Genomic DNA, 18,868 nt, shown 5'->3' with positions numbered 1-18,868 from the left:
CTGTATGGTCTAGCGATCCCTTGTGGAAAAGGGGAAGCAATCTGATTGGCTAAGGTAACTTGTTAGAAGTCCAGGCTTGGCGCTTATAGAGACTGAAGTGTCTCTCTCTCTCTTTTCCCCCAAGAGTTTCTACCCCTCTTGGGGGCAGTAGAGGTATCGCTTTTGGCACATATCCAAATGACCACACATTGAATGGTGTATAACATATGTGCCAAACTCGCGGCCCGCGGGCCACATCCGGCCCGGCATGTAATTATATCCGGCCCGCGAGATCATCTTTTATTATTATTGTTTTTAATGGCCCGGCGATATAAAGCACCACACAATAAACTACATATCCCATAATGCAGCTCTCTTCTAATCGCACTGGCGCTGTGACACATGTGCAGTAGGGGTTGGTGCGCGCATAGGCCGTCATTCAAACGGCAGAGACAGAGAGAGCGGGCGCGTCACAGAATATGGAGAAAAAATATAAGCAGGAGAAACCGGGGAGTTCTGGCGCTTGCTGCTGGCACAGGTACATGGGGCAATAATATGGCTGCTGGCACAGGTACATGGGGCAATAATATGGCTGCTGGCACAGGTACATGGGGCAATAATATGGCTGCTGGCACAGGTACATGGGGCAATAATATGGCTGCTGGCTCAGGTACATGGGGCAATAATATGGCTGCTGGCACAGGTACATGGGGCAATAATATGGCTGCTGGCTCAGGTACATGGGGCAATAATATGGCTGCTGGCTCAGGTACATGGGGCAATAATATGGCTGCTGGCACAGGTACATGGGGCAATAATATGGCTGCTGGCTCAGGTACATGGGGCAATAATATGGCTGCTGGCACTCCAGCTCTGATAAAATGATATAAGAGCAAAGACAACTGAATTTTAGTGAGTTCAATAAATGTTTATCCTTTTCGGCCTGCGACCTACAGTGTGTTTTGAATTTTGCCCCCTGTGCAATTGAGTTTGACCCCCCTGCTTTAAACCCTGCAGCTTCCTGGGTTTGTGCTGTTACTGGGCAGAGACCCCTGTATCAGTTTTAGTTCATGTGGGTGATTATTGGTTAATAGGGAGGCCCCTCCCTTGGTGCTCAGATATAGTGCTTAGCAGGGGGTGGGGCTGCCTCTTTGGCTGCCTGTGTTCTCAGGGGAAGGAGCCTCTGAGCCTGGAGGCAGAAGAACTAGGCCCCAGTAAGCCATGTGCCCCAGAGTGTTGGCACCCACTGTGGTGACGTCGGGGACAGGGACCCCGTGAATGAGGAGCAGTTAGAGAGCAAGTTTTGTGGGGAGCACTTTGTAGGAAAGTGAGATAGTGAGGGACTGAAAATAAACCAGTTCTACTGTTCAACTGCAAGAACCTTCTGGCGCCCATTTGTTATTCTGCACTGCACACAGCTACAGTGAGTTGTAGTTGCACTACACCATAGCTCCGTTTGGTTACTTCCACATAGTGAAGGCCCATCCTGAAGGACTGAGTCGCGTGTACCCCATGCTCTAGGCCTATCTAGCCGTGCTGTTGGCTTGTTACAGCCAAGAAAGGGTTACACACCTTTTTTGGTAGGAAAATCGCCACAAAACTAGGGAAATAAAATGTTTGTTTTTTTTATTAAGTGAAGTTTGCAGTTTTTCTGGAGATGTAAGCAGCATTTTGGATTTAATACATAAAAAAAGTTGTAAGAAAAAAGTCGTTATAAGCTTTGGCCAATAATAACGCACATCTCGTCTCGTCTCTGCCTTCGGAACAGCAAACCTTGCAGGCTCTCTGGGAATAGCTTTTTTCATGTGTTTGTGGAATTAAACATAAGAAATTCAGGGAATAAATTCCAAACAAGCTTAGAAAATCCCATTTATACATGGCTGCTGGCACAGGTACACGGGGCAATATGGCTGCTGGCACAGGTACATGGGGCAATATGGCTGCTGGCACAGGTACATGGGGCAATATGGCTGCTGGCACAAGTACATGGGGCAATAATATGGCTGCTGGCACAGGTACATGGGGCAATATGGCTGCTGGCACAGGTACATGGGGCAATATGGCTGCTGGCACAAGTACATGGGGCAATAATATGGCTGCTGGCACAGGTACATGGGGCAATATGGCTGCTGGCACAGGTACATGGGGGCAATAATATGGCTGCTGGCACAGGTACATGGGGCAATAATATGGCTGCTGGCACAGGTACATGGGGCAATAATATAGCTGCTGGCACAGGTACATGGGGCAATATGGCTGCTGGCACAGGTACATGGGGCAATATGGCTGCTGGCACAAGTACATGGGGCAATAATATGGCTGCTGGCTCAGGTACATGGGGCAATATGGCTGCTGGCACAGGTACATGGGGGCAATAATATGGCTGCTGGCACAGGTACATGGGGCAATAATATGGCTGCTGGCACAGGTACATGGGGCAATAATATAGCTGCTGGCACAGGTACATGGGGCAATATGGCTGCTGGCACAGGTACATGGGGCAATATGGCTGCTGGCACAAGTACATGGGGCAATAATATGGCTGCTGGCACAGGTACATGGGGCAATAATATGGCTGCTGGCACAGGTACATGGGGCAATATGGCCGCTGGCTCAGGTACATGGGGGCAATATGGCCGCTGGCACCGGTACATGGGGCAATATGGCCGCTGGCACAGGTACATGGGGCAATATGGCGGCTGGCACAGGTACATGGGGCAATATGGCTGCTGGCACCGGTACATGGGGCAATATGGCCGCTGGCACAGGTACATGGGGCAATATGGCTGCTGGCACCGGTACATGGGGCAATATGGCTGCTGGCACCGGTACATGGGGCAATATGGCCGCTGGCACAGGTACATGGGGCAATATGGCCGCTGCCCCAGGTACACGGGGCAATATAGCTGCTGGCACAGGTACATGGGTTTATCCTATAGGCTACAGCTCACCCACTGGGTTTAAAGCTAAAGCCGGGATAATAGCTGATCAGGTTTCATCTTTCTTGAGGCTCATCAGTGTAAGTGCAGGGAATCTTGGTGTTTTTTTCTCCAAATATTCTGAAGTTGCCCCATTGGTCAAAATGTTATTTAAATGTGTAGTTTGGGAATGCCTTTCCACTGCCATACAGAATCAAAATCCATCCAATGGTCTCTGGGAATTAATCTCAACGGGACGATTAAAAAATCTTCCATATCAAATTTCAAATTAAAGGGGAAACAGTCACTCAAACACATTTTTTTCTATATCTTTTCAATCTAAGAATTAAACTCCAGGTTCTAATGCTACTCGCCCTAGTAGCATTGAGCATCAATGGCGTTTCCACTTCATGGCGGCCGCCACCTTCCAACTCTCGGCACAGTGAGCCAAACAGATCTGTTCTGGGAAATCCTCCTCCAGCGCTGGGAATGGTTGTTCTTTCCCATCAAGCAATGGGCCCAGAACGTCTCTTAACCTGCAATTAAATTGTTTTCTCTTTTAGCTTTAGTCTGAATCAATCAAACATAACCTAACCCACAAAGAGCACATGTTCTGCTCCTGGAATGTTCCAGCTGTTGGGCCATCAGGGACCCTTCTTACCCCCATGCAGGTGGGAAATCATTGGCCCCCCGTTGCTTCTTGAGCTTTAAGATGATCGTTTCATGTAATTCCAGAAGGAAGACATTGAGTCCATGTTGCGCCAAGAACGCAGTCAGGAGCTTCTGGCTCTCCTCATCTAATTCCTGCTTATACCCTTCATCCAGATCTGCAAATGGATCCTGCAAAGGGAAAAAACACCCAGACAGAAGGAAATATTATCAGCCATTCTATTTTACTTTCCCAGAATTCAAACTTTTTGAAAGTCCCTCAGTTGTGCTATAGTAATAACATGATCCCCACCAATATACCGTGCATCAAGATACTCAAGGAACCACCCCCAACCTGAGTGAAGGAAATAATCTCCTCAAGTGACACCGACACGTTCCTGGTCGGAGGGTTACACTGGGAGCAAAGGTTTCAGTTGGGAAAAAATATTATTAAAGCCCAAATTTGTAACGTTACGTTTTTAAGGTGTATGCGATGCTCCGACTGTAATGCGGTGAGAAGCTGCCATAGTGAGATTGTGTGTTTCAACTGACACTGCTTCAGCGCCTGGAAAGAACAGCAACAACAGAAAATGGTAGAAAATTACAGAATTTGGGGCATTTTTAGTCAACGTTTATGCTCATTCTCAAATTTCTCCCATGGCTAGTGATGCCGCAGACTGTATATCTGTAAAAATAATGTGACTGCCATTGTATTACCATTGCCTTTGATATATACTGTGTAAATGTGGGGACTGAGTGGGGACTGAGTGGGGACTCATTGGTCAGTGCTACACTAAGGGGCACGTTTACTAATATTCATTTTTTTCTGGCCTTGAAAGTCGTATCGACTCAACACGGTATAAATTAGAATTAAACTCGATCATTGCTGTCTTTATAAAACGGCACTATAAGGCTAAAATCTTTCTTATGAAAATTTCGAGTTTAAACGGACATTCGTTTCCATGAATCCTCTTTATTTTTCCCCAAACAGGAAGTGCTCCAGCAGCCATTTTAGGAGCATTGGTGCTCATTTTTGAAAAACAATAATGTGTTTAAGTTTCACTTGGAACTGGGTGAAATAGAAAACAATGATGGGATTAACTTCCCCTTGAAACTGGGTGAAATAGAAAACAATGATGGGATTAATTTCCCCTTGAAACTGGGTGAAATAGAAAACAATGATGGGATTAACTTCCCCTTGAAACTGGGTGAAATAGAAAACAATGATGGGATTAATTTCCCCTTGAAACTGGGTGAAATAGAAAACAATGATGGGATAATTTCTCCTTGAAAGTGTGTGAAATAGAAACCAATGAGGGGATTAACTTCTCCTTGAAAGTGTGTGAAATAGAAACCAATAAGGGGATTAACTTCTCCTTGAAACTGGGTGAAATAGAAACCAATGAGGGGATTAACTTCTCCTTGAAAGTGTGTGAAATAGAACAAAATGAGGGGATTAACTTCTCCTTGAAAGTGTGTGAAATAGAAACCAATGAGGGGATTAACTTCTCCTTGAAAGTGTGTGAAATAGAACAAAATGAGGGGATTAACTTCCCCTTGAAACTGGGTGAAACTGGAAACAATTAGGGGATTAACTTCTCCTTGAAACTGGGTGAAATAGAAACCAATGAGGGGATTAATTTCTCCTTGAAAGTGTGTGAAATAGAACAAAATGAGAGGATTAACTTCTCCTTGAAAGTGTGTGAAATAGAAACCAATAAGGGGATTAACTTCTCCTTGAAAGTGTGTGAAATAGAACAAAATGAGAGGATTTACTTCTCCTTGAAAGTGTGTGAAATAGAAACCAATGAGGGGATTAACTTCTCCTTGAAAGTGTGTGAAATAGAAACCAATGAGGGGATTAACTTCTCCTTGAAAGTGTGTGAAATAGAAACCAATAAGGGGATTAACTTCTCCTTGAAAGTGTGTGAAATAGAAACCAATAAGGGGATTAACTTCTCCTTGAAAGTGTGTGAAATAGAAACCAATGAGGGGATTAACTTCTCCTTGAAAGTGTGTGAAATAGAACAAAATGAGGGGATTAACTTCTCCTTGAAAGTGTGTGAAATAGAAACCAATGAGGGGATTAACTTCTCCTTGAAAGTGTGTGAAATAGAACAAAATGAGGGGATTAACTTCTCCTTGAAAGTGTGTGAAATAGAAACCAATGAGGGGATTAACTTCTCCTTGAAAGTGTGTGAAATAGAACAAAATGAGGGGATTAACTTCTCCTTGAAAGTGTGTGAAATAGAAATCAATAAGGGGAGTAACTTCCCCTTGAAAGTGTGTGAAATAGAAACCAATGAGGGGATTAACTTCTCCTTGAAAGTGTGTGAAATAGAACAAAATGAGGGGATTAACTTCCCCTTGAAACTGGGTGAAACTGGAAACAATTAGGGGATTAACTTCTCCTTGAAACTGGGTGAAATAGAAACCAATGAGGGGATTAATTTCTCCTTGAAAGTGTGTGAAATAGAACAAAACGAGGGGATTAACTTCCCCTTGAAACTTGGTGAAACTGAAAACAATTAGGGGATTAACTTCTCCTTGAAACTGGGTGAAACTAAAAACAATTAGGGGATTAACTTCCCCTTGAAACTTGGTGAAACTGAAACCGATGAGGGGATTAATTTATCCTTGAAAGTGTGTGAAATAGAAAACAATGATGGGATTAACTTCCCCTTGAAACTGGGTGAAACTGAAAACAATGAGGGGATTAACTTCTCCTTGAAACTGGGTGAAACAGGAAACAATGAGGGGATTAACTTCCCCTTGAAAGTGTGTGAAATGAAAAAAATCTGACAACTGCTTAGTAAATGTGCTGCTGTGGGGCAGATTTAATAAAATTCAAGTGTAGGTTTTTTTCACGATTCACAGCGAAAAAACTTGAATGCCGCTGTACTCTGGAACCACCAATAGTCGGTATTTATTAAAGAAAAAAATCCTCGAAAAGTCACCAGAAAAAAACTCAGCACGTAAAAGCTGCCGAGGATCGATAGAAGTCAACGAGAATTGTCTCTAACAGCTTTAGTCATTTATTACTTTTCCCAGTTATTAAAACATTCACGATTTTTAGCCTCGTTGGAAATGAATGGAACAATGGGATTCTCGCCAATTAGACCAAACGTGTACAGGAACATTCTGTACTTCAAGTAGACTGAGCTCAAACAGCCCCACACAGGCCCAATAGGAAGCACTGATGTATGGCAGCTTGCAGCAGAGTTTTCCTATTGCCCATCAAGACCAACCTGTAGCCAATGAAAACTGGAACATTCACAAGACAATAATTATCCCAACCAACTACATCTACAGGTACATAACATTGGCTTTCTCTACCACCATCCCCTAATAACGGCACAATATCTGTAAAGTACGAGTTACTATCAGACCGTTGGAGACAACTGACCTCCAGGATGTTCTCTTCGCTCTGATCCTTCATCTGTAGGACATCTTCTACATAAGCGGTCAGCGGGAGATCTGGATTGCCCCCAGACGTTGCTAAGAACCCCAACATTGTCTCAATGATTTGAAGCGCATCGCAGACATCGCTGTACAAATCCAGATCTTTGCTTATGTTTTCTATCACTGAGTTTGTCAGAGGTTCCTTGGGGAAATGGAGGAGAATAAGCAATTGAATTTTGTAGACAGAGAAACATTCTCAAAGTGAGAATTATAACTTGTATAAACTAGACCTTTTCTGTTCCCTTCGCTGATTACAGATAGCTCTTCTCATGTGTTTGCCTGATACTCTCACAATATGATTGTCTGTAACTAACAGTCCTATTTTTATTTATAAAAAATGCAAAGAAAGTCACACACTGTACAACCTTCAATAAATATACATGATATTCTCTAAAAGCTTCTCTAGTCTATAATTTGGGGAGCTCTGTTAGGAAATATCATGTTGTCCAAACATTTATAGCTTTGCTTGCATTGTATTAGTGATGAGCGATTCTGTCCCGTTTTGTGTAGCAGAAAAATGCACAAAACTGCACAAAAATTCACAAAATGGTGAAAAATGAATGAAGCACAGGTACAGCTTGACATTTTGGCACGTGCAACCATGACCTTGATGGGGCCATGCCATGAGGTGACTGTGCCTTTTTCTGATGCGACCACAAACTTTTTGTGATTGTGCCTTTTTTGACGCAACTGCTCCATTTTTTGATGTGGCTACAGATTTTCACAGTGAAAGTTCGTGGAAGTGTCACAAAACTATTCGCCAATGGCAAAATGCAGAATTTTGATGCAAATCCATGTCTGGTGAAAGAAAATTCGCTCATCACTAAATAGTATCCATCTACCACAAATATAAAACCCCCTATGTACGTTGTAGAAATGGTCAAATCAAAGGCAGTTTCCCTCTGCTCACTATGGCTCCTGGCTCCCATCATTAATGGCTTACAGAACCTTGCACAGAGCTCCAGCCCTTACCTGTAAGACTTTGGCCCTCACATCTCTAAATATGTTCTCATAGTTGCGATCTTGGGAGTGGACAATGGTGGGCAGCCCCTAAATCAAATAAGAATCTATGAGAAATGTGTGAACCAATGAAATACTTCATTCCAGAATGAAACAGACCGATGAATAGAAAAAAGTAAGTAGAAAGACAGAGACATATTTCTGGGGAGAAGGTAGAATAAAATGAAGAGAGCTTACCGCAAGGGTAATACGAGGTTTGCCTTGGAGAAAACGGCTAATGATCTGACGCTGGATCCTTTGCAGATCAATCTCCTCTAAGGCTTTCCCATCACTCTGGGTGTTGTGTTGGCAGTTGGAGAGAATTATCGGCATCAGATCTGTTTCCACCTCATAACTGATCACATGTAGGTCCATGACTTCAGCTGCCCCAATAGAGTATCTGTGCAAAGGTACATAAAGGGAGAGGTTCCTCTCTAACCACCAAACAGCCAACGCTAGCAAACATTAGCCCTCACTCTCAATAAGCCCATTTATTGCTGTGAATAAGGTTTAATATCCAGGGGCTTTATGCATAAACCAATCAAGGAACATGTCTTATTACAATCAGTTGCTTGTGATCATCACATGATTCTATTAAGGACTTCATTCTAATCCTGAAATCAACAAAGGTTCCCCTCAGTACTTTACCTCCCTTGATGATACCTCCTATATAGTATGTGCTACATGACATGATGCTCTCCTTAACCATGGGTTTCATTTACAATGGCTTCCCACAAAAGGGGCCATTAATGGTTCCATTGTAATGACTCCATATGAAATAAGTCCCATCAAGGCTAAGTTGGCAGAGGCAGTGGTTGGCTATATTGATATAGATAAGTTGAATGAAACATTTTCACACGGCTGGAGGCCAACATACGTCTGCTCATCTCTGGTGAAGCGCCTCACAGCATAAACCAGGCTGTTGTGCAGAGCGATGAGATAGCTGACCAAGGCTGTGGCACAGAGACCCTGTCCTTGCCGACTAGGAAGCAGAATATCAAAATCACTCACTGGGGTAAGGTCATTGGCACAGGCTTCTTCTGGGAGTTTTATTTCCCCTGCAGAGTGAATAGGAGAACATTCAGCTTCATACAGCGACGCAAATGACTAACCCTAGAGAAGGTGACCAAGTATGATGATCTTGGTCGGTCTGTAACTGGCTATTCTATTTCTTGGTGTTTTTTAAAAAATAAAACTCAAAAACAAAAAATAAAAACCTGAATATTAACAGTCTTCCATAGGACTTAATGGTTTTCGCCCAGGTTAAGCCTGGTGTGCTTTCTGTCAGTCTATAAAAGTCACATAAAGTTATAAATCATTTGAGGCTTTTAAAAAAAAAAAATGATCCAAATTTGTTGAAAAAATACTCAGAATTATCCAAATTTTTCAAGAAAAAACAATCATATAGGGGCTGATTTACTAATCCACGAATCAGAATGGGAAAAAATCGGATTGGAAACGAACATTTTGCGACTTTTTAGTATTTTTTGCGTTTTTTTTCGTCACCGTCGCGACTTTTTCGTAGCCGTTACGACTTGAGCGAATTGCCGCGACTTTTTCATAGCCATTATGACTTCCGTGAACTGTCGCGACTTTTTCATAGCCATTATGACTTCCGTGAATTGTCGCGACTTTTGCATAGCCATTACGACTTTCGCGAATTGTCGCGACTTTTGGATAGCCATTATGACTTCCATGAATTGTCGCGACTTTTTCATAGCCATTATGACTTCCGTAAATTGTCGTGACTTTTTCATAGCCATTACGACTTCCGTGAATTGTCGCGACTTTTTCATAGCCATTATGACTTCCGTAAATTGTCGTGACTTTTTCATAGCCATTATGACTTCCGTGAATTGTCGCGACTTTTTCATAGCCATTATGACTTCCGTGAATTGTCGTGACTTTTTCATAGCCATTATGACTTCCGTGAATTGTCGTGACTTTTGCATAGCCATTACGACTTTCGCGAATTGTCGCGACTTTTGGATAGCCATTATGACTTCCGTAAATTGTCGTGACTTTTTCATAGCCATTATGACTTCCATGAATTGTCGCGACTTTTGCATAGCCATTACGACTTTCGCATAGCCATTACGACTTTCGCGAACTGTCGCGATTTTTTTCGTATTGAGCGCTCGAAAAATTTGCGAAAAAGTCGCAAAATACTGATCATTACGAAAAAAACGCATTCGGACGCTTTTCGGACGTTCGTGGATTAGTAAATGTGCCCCATACTGTCAAAAACATAGGTAAATCTCGAAAAAACAAAGCAAAAAATTCAAACATTTCCCAAAAACCTTAGTAAAGGGGCTGCTAAATGTACAATATCATTGAAAAAAAATAGCACCAATTTTACTAGAAATTATTTCATTGTCAACTCTTTCAAAATTGCATCCACAATAAATGTTGTTGAACTGATGGGTGAAAAAACAGAGCAGCCATTTGGCAATGAATCTTTCATGATTTTGTTTTACTGAATATATAGAATTGCTAGTTTTTAGGGTCGGTACCAGGGACCTAATCAGATCTTGGAACTAGGGATTTCAGCTTGAAGACAATGACTGGAGGAGGTTGATTGGAAGTCAAGACTGGGAGTGGCTGAATGTGCTTACGGACAAAGTTAAGGCTATGGGGGCAGAATCCAAAAAAATTTTTTGATGGTATTGATGTAATTGTATTGTATATAGCAGTGATCCCCAACCAGTAGCTCATGAGCAACATGTTGCTCTCCAGTCCCTTGGATGTTGCTCCCAGGGGCCTCAAAGCAGATGTTTATTTTTGAATTCCTGGCTTTTGGCCAAGTTTTGGTTGCATAAATATCACATGTACTGCCATCAGAGCCTCATGTAGGCTGCCAGTCCACACAGGGCCTACCAAATAGTCCCTATTTGTAACCCCAGGAAGATGTTTCATGCTTGTGTTGCTCTCCAACTCTTTTTACATTTGAATGTGGCTCACAGGTAAAAAAGGTTGGGGACCCCTGGTATATAGGGATGCACCGAATCCACTTTTTTGGATTTGACCGAATCCTTCGCAAAGGATTCGGGCGAATACCGAATCTGAATCAGTATATGTCAATTAGGTTATGGTAGGGTTAAATCTTCATTAGCACATACTAATTAGGGTACGGAAGGGTAAACATTTCAACTTCTGTGTTTACGTGACAAAAAGTCATGGGATTTTTATGATTTGGATTTAGTTCGGCCAGGAGCATGGATTCGGCTCAATCCAAATCTTGCAGAAAAAGCCGAATCCCGAACTGAATCCTGGATTTGGTGAACCTTAATTGTATACATACGGCAAACATAATGTGTTTTGTAATTTAGCATTGTGTTGTCTGTTATGTGTCTCAGACCAACCTCAAGTACCACAATAACACAAAGCACGAGCACTTGTAAAGCCTCAAGATGGTTTGCTCTTATTTCTCTGAAACTTCTCACCTTTCATAAGAAGAGAATGTCTTAGACAATTCCATGTAAACAGGAAGATTTGTATTCTCTTCTCAAACACACGTCGAGCGCCATCTTTGCAAACAGAATTCAAAAAACAACAAAAAAGTATCAATAGTGAAGAACATCTAAAATAGACCATTGAGCTTTATGTTCTCTCACAGGGCTGTCACTTACCAACAGTTATGCTGGCTAAAAAGCCCCCAATTGTCTGGTTGCTCACATCTCGGCAATTCTGGAATCTTTTCACCAACTCTTTCTGAAGGTTTAGGATTTCTGGTAGGAACTTAACCAGGCGGAGTTCACTTTCCTATGGGAAATAAGATACGTCTCAATGAAACAAAATACTGTCCAAGGGCACATATGTACTTATACATAAAAACCAATGGATTTGTACTCACGTTCTCCAGAAACGTTGACAGCATTGGCAGATTGTTCCCCCCATCCCTCTGCTGAACCAAATGCTGAAGATGCCCAACAGTGATTCTTGCCCTGCAGCTCCATATTTTGGGGTAGGGAATGAGTCCATCTATTGGCAGTGCCACAATGTCATTGTTACGCCACAGTCCCCCATATATGATTCTGATTATTGGGTCGGAACTTATTCTCGCGTCGTTCCTAATGTAATTATTGATGGCACCGAGTTCATGGTTTAAATTCTGTAAGCGAAGAGATACAGTTACTTTCTCGGGTAATGTAATTGGGGGAGAGCGCCATTTTCCCAAAAAATGTGAGTTAGTTGGCCGTGTAGCCACGTAAGGTGTTGCTGTGAGAGTGTGAAAAGCTGAATGAAAATTCCATTTCAGGTTCTGTGTTGAAGTCCTCAATTCTATCCCAGAGATTATTTGGAACTCGTGAACTTCTAAACCTTAGTCGGCTCTATGTTTTTTAAGCATTGAATGGTTTTCTTCTTATTACTCCTGTGTATTAAAGTACCAGTAGGCTCTTCTGCTGACTGTTTATGTCTAAAGGTCCCTTGGAACAATTTGGCAGCTTATCGGCCCGTGTAGGGGAAATAATGACTGGCCTGTCTGACCGATATCTGGCCTGAAATTGGGCAGATATCGATCGGGCAGGTTAAAAAATTCAGTCGAATCGGGGACCACATAGGCTCATTGATGAGGTCCCCAAACCAACTGCGCCTATTCCAGTCATTATAATGACTGGCCTAAATTCCCCCGATATCGACCACCCATAGGTAGGGATATCGGTAGAAGATCCGCTCACTTGGCGACCTTGTATGTCCACCTTAAAAGTGTTACCTACTGCCTAGAGGTGATATAAACAATTATATCCAATGATTGTTTCAAAAAGTTGTCCCAAAAAGTTTCTCCACTCCAAATATTTAGCTGATACTGAACATCTGCTTGGGTCTGTAAAAAAATTGAGGCTGCCCTTCAAACTAATTCCTGGTAGTTTGGGTAAACTAGACCCTGGACCATGGAATGGCTAAAATTCCCAATGGGAGAGCTGCTTAACAAAGCTAAATGATTCAAAATCCACAAAAAAAAACAAAATCATTCAGTGATGTCAGAGGGTAGGGCAGTGAGGTCACAGGCGCACAATGAATACAGTTGGGATGGGGATTGTCATATCAGGGGGGCGGGACTATGACACGCCAATGATTCAAAATCTCCCATCTTTTTGAAACACCCAAATTTGAAGCTATAGAATGAATAATAAACCTCTCGTTAACTTACAGAAGATAACCGTCTGATAAATCTCAAAAATTCAAGTTTGGAAAATTCTCTTGGAAAATTTTGAACCTCAGAAAACTCTCCACAAATTTGAATTTTAAGAAAAATGAAGCTTTACCGCAAGGACAGGAGCAATGACCGATGCCGCCATATTTGTCTCCCAGTTGCTTCTCGCCTGCTTTGTTGACAGAGTATGATCGAAAGATGAACGAGCTGAGGGGCAAGAAGAAAGAAACCGTATAAGACAGCTATTCTTATACCGAGGTGTGTAACTCTTAGGGGCCTATTCATCGAAGTACGAGTTTGAATCCCAAAATGGGTAAAATTTGGATTGGATACGATAATTTCTTATGATCGCAAATATCATGAAAATGCTTATTAAAAAATCGTATTAGTCATGATAATATCGTATTGGTGATCTGAAAGTCACGAAATTTTTCGTATCCGAACGACCGTAAACAGTGGATCGTCTGGAAAGTCTTGGGACTCATTTTATTAATCAATTCCTAGTCCAACCTGGCTTTATTGTTGATTGTAGGTCTTACTTGGGTCCTGTTATCACTCATAACTTATGTTTTAATACTTTTTTTGAATTCATTCTTAAGATTGTTGCTATTTATTGTTTCCGTTTATTTATTTATTGTGTTAGATTTATTTCATAGCTTACAGTTGGCAGGTTGATTGTTGGAAATAGTGAGCATCCTGCAGAGAACAAGATGGAGGACAGTGGCCGTATTATCCACGCTTTCCCCAAGGGAGTTCTTGACTTGTTCTAGGTTTTTCTCTAGATGCCGGAAAAGGAACGTCCCGATATCTCCCACCCCTGGTTTCACGAGGGTCCTCACGTTCTGTAAGAGAGAGACTGAAGGGCTGAACTTGTAGTTTTAATGACTAATTCTAAATAGAGGTATGGGATCCCTTATCCGGAAACCCGTTATCCAGAAAGCTCAGAATTACGGAATGCCCGTCTCCCATAGGCTCCATTTTAATCAAATAATTCAGAATTTTAAAACTGATTCCCTTTTCTCTGTAATAATAAAACAGTACCTGTACTTGATCCCAACTAAGATATAATTACCCCTTATTGGGGCAGAACAGCCCTATTGGGTTTATTTAATGGTTAAATGATTCCCTTTTCTCTGTAATAATAAAACAGTACCTGTACTTGATCCCAACTAAGATATAATTACCCTTATTGGGGGCACAACAGCCCTATTGGGTTTATTTAATGGTTAAATGATTCCCTTTTCTCTGTAATAATAAAACAGTACCTGTACTTGATCCCAACTAAGATATAATTACCCCTTATTGGGGGCAGAACAGCCCTATTGGGTTTATTTAATGGTTAAATGATTCCCTTTTCTCTGTAATAATAAAACAGTACCTGTACTTGATCCCAACTAAGATATAATTACCCCTTATTGGGGCAGAACAAGCCTATTGGGTTTATTTAATGGTTAAATGATTCCCTTTTCTCTGTAATAATAAAACAGTAACTGTACTTGATCACAACTAAGATATAATTACCCCTTATTGGGGCAGAACAGCCCTATTGGGTTTATTTCATGGTTAAATGATTCCCTTTTCTCTGTAATAATAAAACAGTACCTGTACTTGATCCCAACTAAGATATAATTACCCCTTATTGGGGGCAGAACAGCCCTATTGGGTTTATTTAATGGTTAAATGATTCCCTTTTCTCTGTAATAATAAAACAGTACCTGTACTTGATCCCAACTAAGATATAATTACCCCTTATTGGGGGCAGAACAGCCCTATTGGGTTTATTTCATGGTTAAATGATTCCCTTTTCTCTGTAATAATAAAACAGTACCTGTACTTGATCCCAACTAAGATATAATTACCCCTTATTGGGGCAGAACAGCCCTATTGGGTTTATTTAATGGTTAAATGATTCCCTTTTCTCTGTAATAATAAAACAGTACCTGTACTTGATCCCAACTAAGATATAATTACCCCTTATTGGATGCAAAACAATCCTATTGGGTTTAATTAATGTTTTATTGATTTTCTAGTAGACAAGGTATGGAGATCCAAATTACGGAAAGACCCCTTATCTGGAATACCCTTGGTCCCGAGCATTCTGGATAATGGGTCCTATACCTGTATATCTAGTAGGTAAAGGTAAAATATATTTATTTTAGTGAGAAACTCAACCTCTAGATTTTGTTCCGCCCCCAGTAATATCGCCAGGTGGGTCAACAGCCGCAATACGTTAAAAACAGGTGGAGTCATGCCTCTGTCTTCTGCTGCAACTGACACTGGATATTCAGGTGACCCCAAAATATGTCCTGTCTCGTCAATGTCCTGCCTGTTACAATAACAAAAGTAATGCCTTGGTGAAAACGTCTTTCTATATGTGAGGTGTAACCATAACTCTGTGATCAAAATAGGTGGTGTAGAAAGACTTACTCAAGCCTCCTCATTCCTATAAATGTTCTGTGGTCAGTGCCCCCCAGTTGAATTCCACATTCCAGGCACCGGGCGTAGCTCTGCGGCATCCCACACTGCAATGATATGAGAACTAATATATAAAATTCTGCAAACCTGAGAGGACATGAGATAAAAAGTATTTCACAGCAGTACAGCCTGACTCAATGGAGCAAAGAGTAGAATATTTTAAAAGCAGCTTGCAGGTGGTCAATAGTGATGAGCGGATTTTTTCACCAGGCATGGATTCGTAGCGAATTTCCGCATTTCGCCATTGGCGAATTGTTTTGCAAAACTCGCACAAAATTTTTTTGTCGCGCGTCAAGTAAGCACCGGCCAGCCGGCCGAAATGGACGTGGACGCATCGAAATGGGCGTGGTCATGTCGTAATGGGTTCGGTTGCTGCAAAACAGGCATGGTCACATAAAAAAAGTGTGGGTGACAAAATAATAGCCGCGGCGACAAAATAATAGATGCGGGCGACAAAAAAATAGACGCGGGCGACAAAAAAATAGATGCGGGTGACAAAAAAATAGACGCGGGCGACAAAATAATAGCCGCGGCGACAAAAAAATAGATGCGGGTGACAAAAAAATAGATGCGGGCGACAAAAAAATAGACGCGGGCAACAAAATAATAGCCGCGGCGACAATAAAATTGATGCGGACGACAAAATAATAGCCCCGGTGACAAAAAAATTGATGCGGGCGACAAAAAAAATCACATAACAAATGTGTTTCGCAAATTTTCTTGCCATTTCACAAATTTTATGGCGAACCGAAACGGGACAGATTCGCTCATCACTAGTGGTCAAGTAGTGGGCTCTGCTAGACTACTAGAACTGAGCTACACTAAAGAATTTTAATGGCACCGTATGGGGAAGGGTAAACATTTCTTATATTCAACCATATGGGTAGAGCAGAATGCTTTGATGGTGGTTTATGGTGTATGAAGGACATTTGGTGGTGGGGGGGGTGTATTCTCTTATTTAAGGGGGCAGAACACCCCCTTTTTTTTAACAATAAACAGGACTTTATATTTATTATTTTAGTTACAAAAAATAATGTGTGGGAGAGAAGTAGTTCCACACCGACCCAAGTGTAGGTGACCAGTTCCTGGGGAAGCAACATGTGCAGGAAGTGGATTGGCCAGAGCGTCTGAGCTGTAGCTAGGCCTTAGTATCTAAGAAGAGGGCAGCTTCTAACCATTCCTATTACAGAATACCATGTAAGGTGTAAGTACTTACTCCTGGAACTGGAACATAATGGTTGTTGTCACAGACTACAAAAAGAAAAAAAAAGATATTGGTTATTTCACTAATAATTCCCACAACTTTTTGTTTCACATGTCCCCAACCAAACTGGATGATTCTGGCTTATGTGTGGACAATGACTGAAACCCTGACACGTTGGGTTTGCTAGATAGTATTTCTGGTATTAGAATAGTTCCTTTATATTTACTCAAAGTGCAGGTCTGTGTATAACAACAGTTCAGTTGTTTATTACAGTTTAGTATTTTTCCAAATGTAAGTCCTCCCCCCCCAGGCCTGGGGATCTACTCAATATGTTGTATATTTTTAAACCTTAGCTTTCTTCCTTACAATACTTCCTGATCACTGATACCCTTGGATAAGGTCACGTGTTCCACCTGGGAAAGTCCTCTTGTCTGGCCAAACAGACCATCTACACCTTCTCTCCGCTCAATGGTAAGACCTTCCTCTTTGTTTTGTTCATAGGACCAATGTTTGTTTATTGATTTAGATACCTATATATGTCATAGTTCTTACCATACCACGTTAACGGTTCTCCATTCCCCACTACTTGTCTAGCTTTGCTCAGCATGCCCTCTGGCATAGTCGGCAGGTACGATTTCTAAAAAATAAAGGGAACAGAACCTGAGTGTCCAGAACAATAGACTTACACAGTGATGTCCCTTACGACTATTAGTATGGCATCCATGTGTGCGTCAATATTGTATTCAATAAACTCTAGAACGTCTGAGGTCTATGACATTTTTGTGCCAATTCATAAGGGGGTGTAAAGTGTTAATAATAAATTAGAAAAAAAAATAAAACAGTCATGTGATCAGTACAAGATATTTACCTGCATTCTATCAGGGGAAAAGGCCAAATTCCTCAGCGGCTTAAACAGATCATTATCTCCGCTCAGTAGCACCGCGCCAAGATGTACAGCCAGGGACACTATGGCGTACTGAGAACTTGTCATGTCGGGAGCAACTCTCGCTAAGGGCCGGCCGTTCCTTAGCAGGGATTGGGCAAATTGCTGAATAGACTGTTCCTGGAGAATGTTGGCATTTTGAATGAAAATGCTCAAATTATCCTGCACAAAAGAAGGACATTTAGAACTTAGAAGTGAACAAGAAAGAACCAAGTAAGCCGAAGCCATCAGTGCTCTTTATCTATTTAACAAGCCTTATACCAGGGTCCATGAATAAAAAGGTTAAACCTTGTGGTATCTGGTGAGTAACCTGGCAATAAGCTCTATCAACACTAAGGGGCACATTTACTAACCCACGAATGGGCCGAATGCGTCCGATTGCGTTTTTTTCGTAATGATCGGTATTTTGCGATTTTTCGGAAAATTGTCGCGACTTTTTCATAGCCATTCCGAAAGTTGTGCAAAATCTGGCGATTTTTTCGTAGCGTTAAAACTTGCGCGAAAAGTCGCGCCTTTTTCGTAGCCATTCCGAAAGTTGCGCAAAATGTTGCAATTTTTTCGTAGCGTTAAAACTTGCAACTTACAAAAAAAATCGACAGATTTTGCGCTACTTTCGGAATGGCTACGAAAAAGTCGTGTTTTTTCGCGCAAGTCGTAATGGCTATGAAAAACTCGCGTTTTTTCGCGCAAATCGTATTGGTAACGAAAAAGTCGCGACAATTTCCGAAAAGTCGTAAAGGCGCCGAAAAAAATCGCAAAAAATACGAAAAAGTCGCAAAATGTTCGTTTTCCAATCGGAATTTTTCCAATTCGGATTCGGATTCGTGGGTTAGTAAATGTGCCCCTAAGTATATAACCTGGTGTAATGGGCACACAAAAAGGGCAAGGAAGCTAATCTGGCACGGTGAGTCCATATTCCACTCTTTCCTGTATCTAGAACAGCTAATGTCTCACAACTGACCTTCAGCTCTAGTGGGTCTGGGATACTATAGGCTGGGGGAGGCGTTTGGGCGCCTCTGTAATTCTATGGTGGGATTACAGCCAAGGAATGAAAAGAAATTGGATTTTACTCTATAGGGGAAAGA

General features: G+C 41.7%; 1 protein-coding gene across 1 annotated transcript in view; it reads right to left on the bottom strand.

Moving 5' to 3' along the window:
• Positions 1 to 3,162: 3,162 nt before the first annotated feature.
• rnf213 (ring finger protein 213) overlaps positions 3,163 to 18,868 on the bottom strand; it is a 97,108-nt gene continuing 81,402 nt past the window's right edge. The window contains exons 49-65 of the mRNA XM_031891161.1: positions 17,709 to 17,945; positions 17,393 to 17,477; positions 16,853 to 16,887; positions 15,589 to 15,683; positions 15,334 to 15,493; positions 13,823 to 14,003; positions 13,274 to 13,368; positions 11,860 to 12,117; positions 11,636 to 11,768; positions 11,450 to 11,533; positions 8,884 to 9,064; positions 8,205 to 8,406; positions 7,980 to 8,057; positions 6,952 to 7,149; positions 4,021 to 4,110; positions 3,559 to 3,737; positions 3,163 to 3,433 (exon numbers count right to left, since the gene is read on the bottom strand). Of these exons, the coding sequence (XP_031747021.1) occupies positions 3,289 to 3,433; positions 3,559 to 3,737; positions 4,021 to 4,110; positions 6,952 to 7,149; positions 7,980 to 8,057; positions 8,205 to 8,406; positions 8,884 to 9,064; positions 11,450 to 11,533; positions 11,636 to 11,768; positions 11,860 to 12,117; positions 13,274 to 13,368; positions 13,823 to 14,003; positions 15,334 to 15,493; positions 15,589 to 15,683; positions 16,853 to 16,887; positions 17,393 to 17,477; positions 17,709 to 17,945 (2,436 nt within the window). The 3' untranslated portion in view covers positions 3,163 to 3,288. The remainder of the gene's footprint in view (positions 3,434 to 3,558; positions 3,738 to 4,020; positions 4,111 to 6,951; positions 7,150 to 7,979; positions 8,058 to 8,204; positions 8,407 to 8,883; positions 9,065 to 11,449; positions 11,534 to 11,635; positions 11,769 to 11,859; positions 12,118 to 13,273; positions 13,369 to 13,822; positions 14,004 to 15,333; positions 15,494 to 15,588; positions 15,684 to 16,852; positions 16,888 to 17,392; positions 17,478 to 17,708; positions 17,946 to 18,868) is intronic.

This window comes from Xenopus tropicalis, chromosome 8 (genome assembly GCF_000004195.4).
Source record: "Xenopus tropicalis strain Nigerian chromosome 8, UCB_Xtro_10.0, whole genome shotgun sequence".
NCBI classification, from domain to species: Eukaryota; Metazoa; Chordata; class Amphibia; order Anura; family Pipidae; genus Xenopus; species Xenopus tropicalis.
The sequence above is the reverse complement of the archived record's forward strand: the minus strand, read 5'-3'. Positions and strand labels throughout refer to the sequence as shown.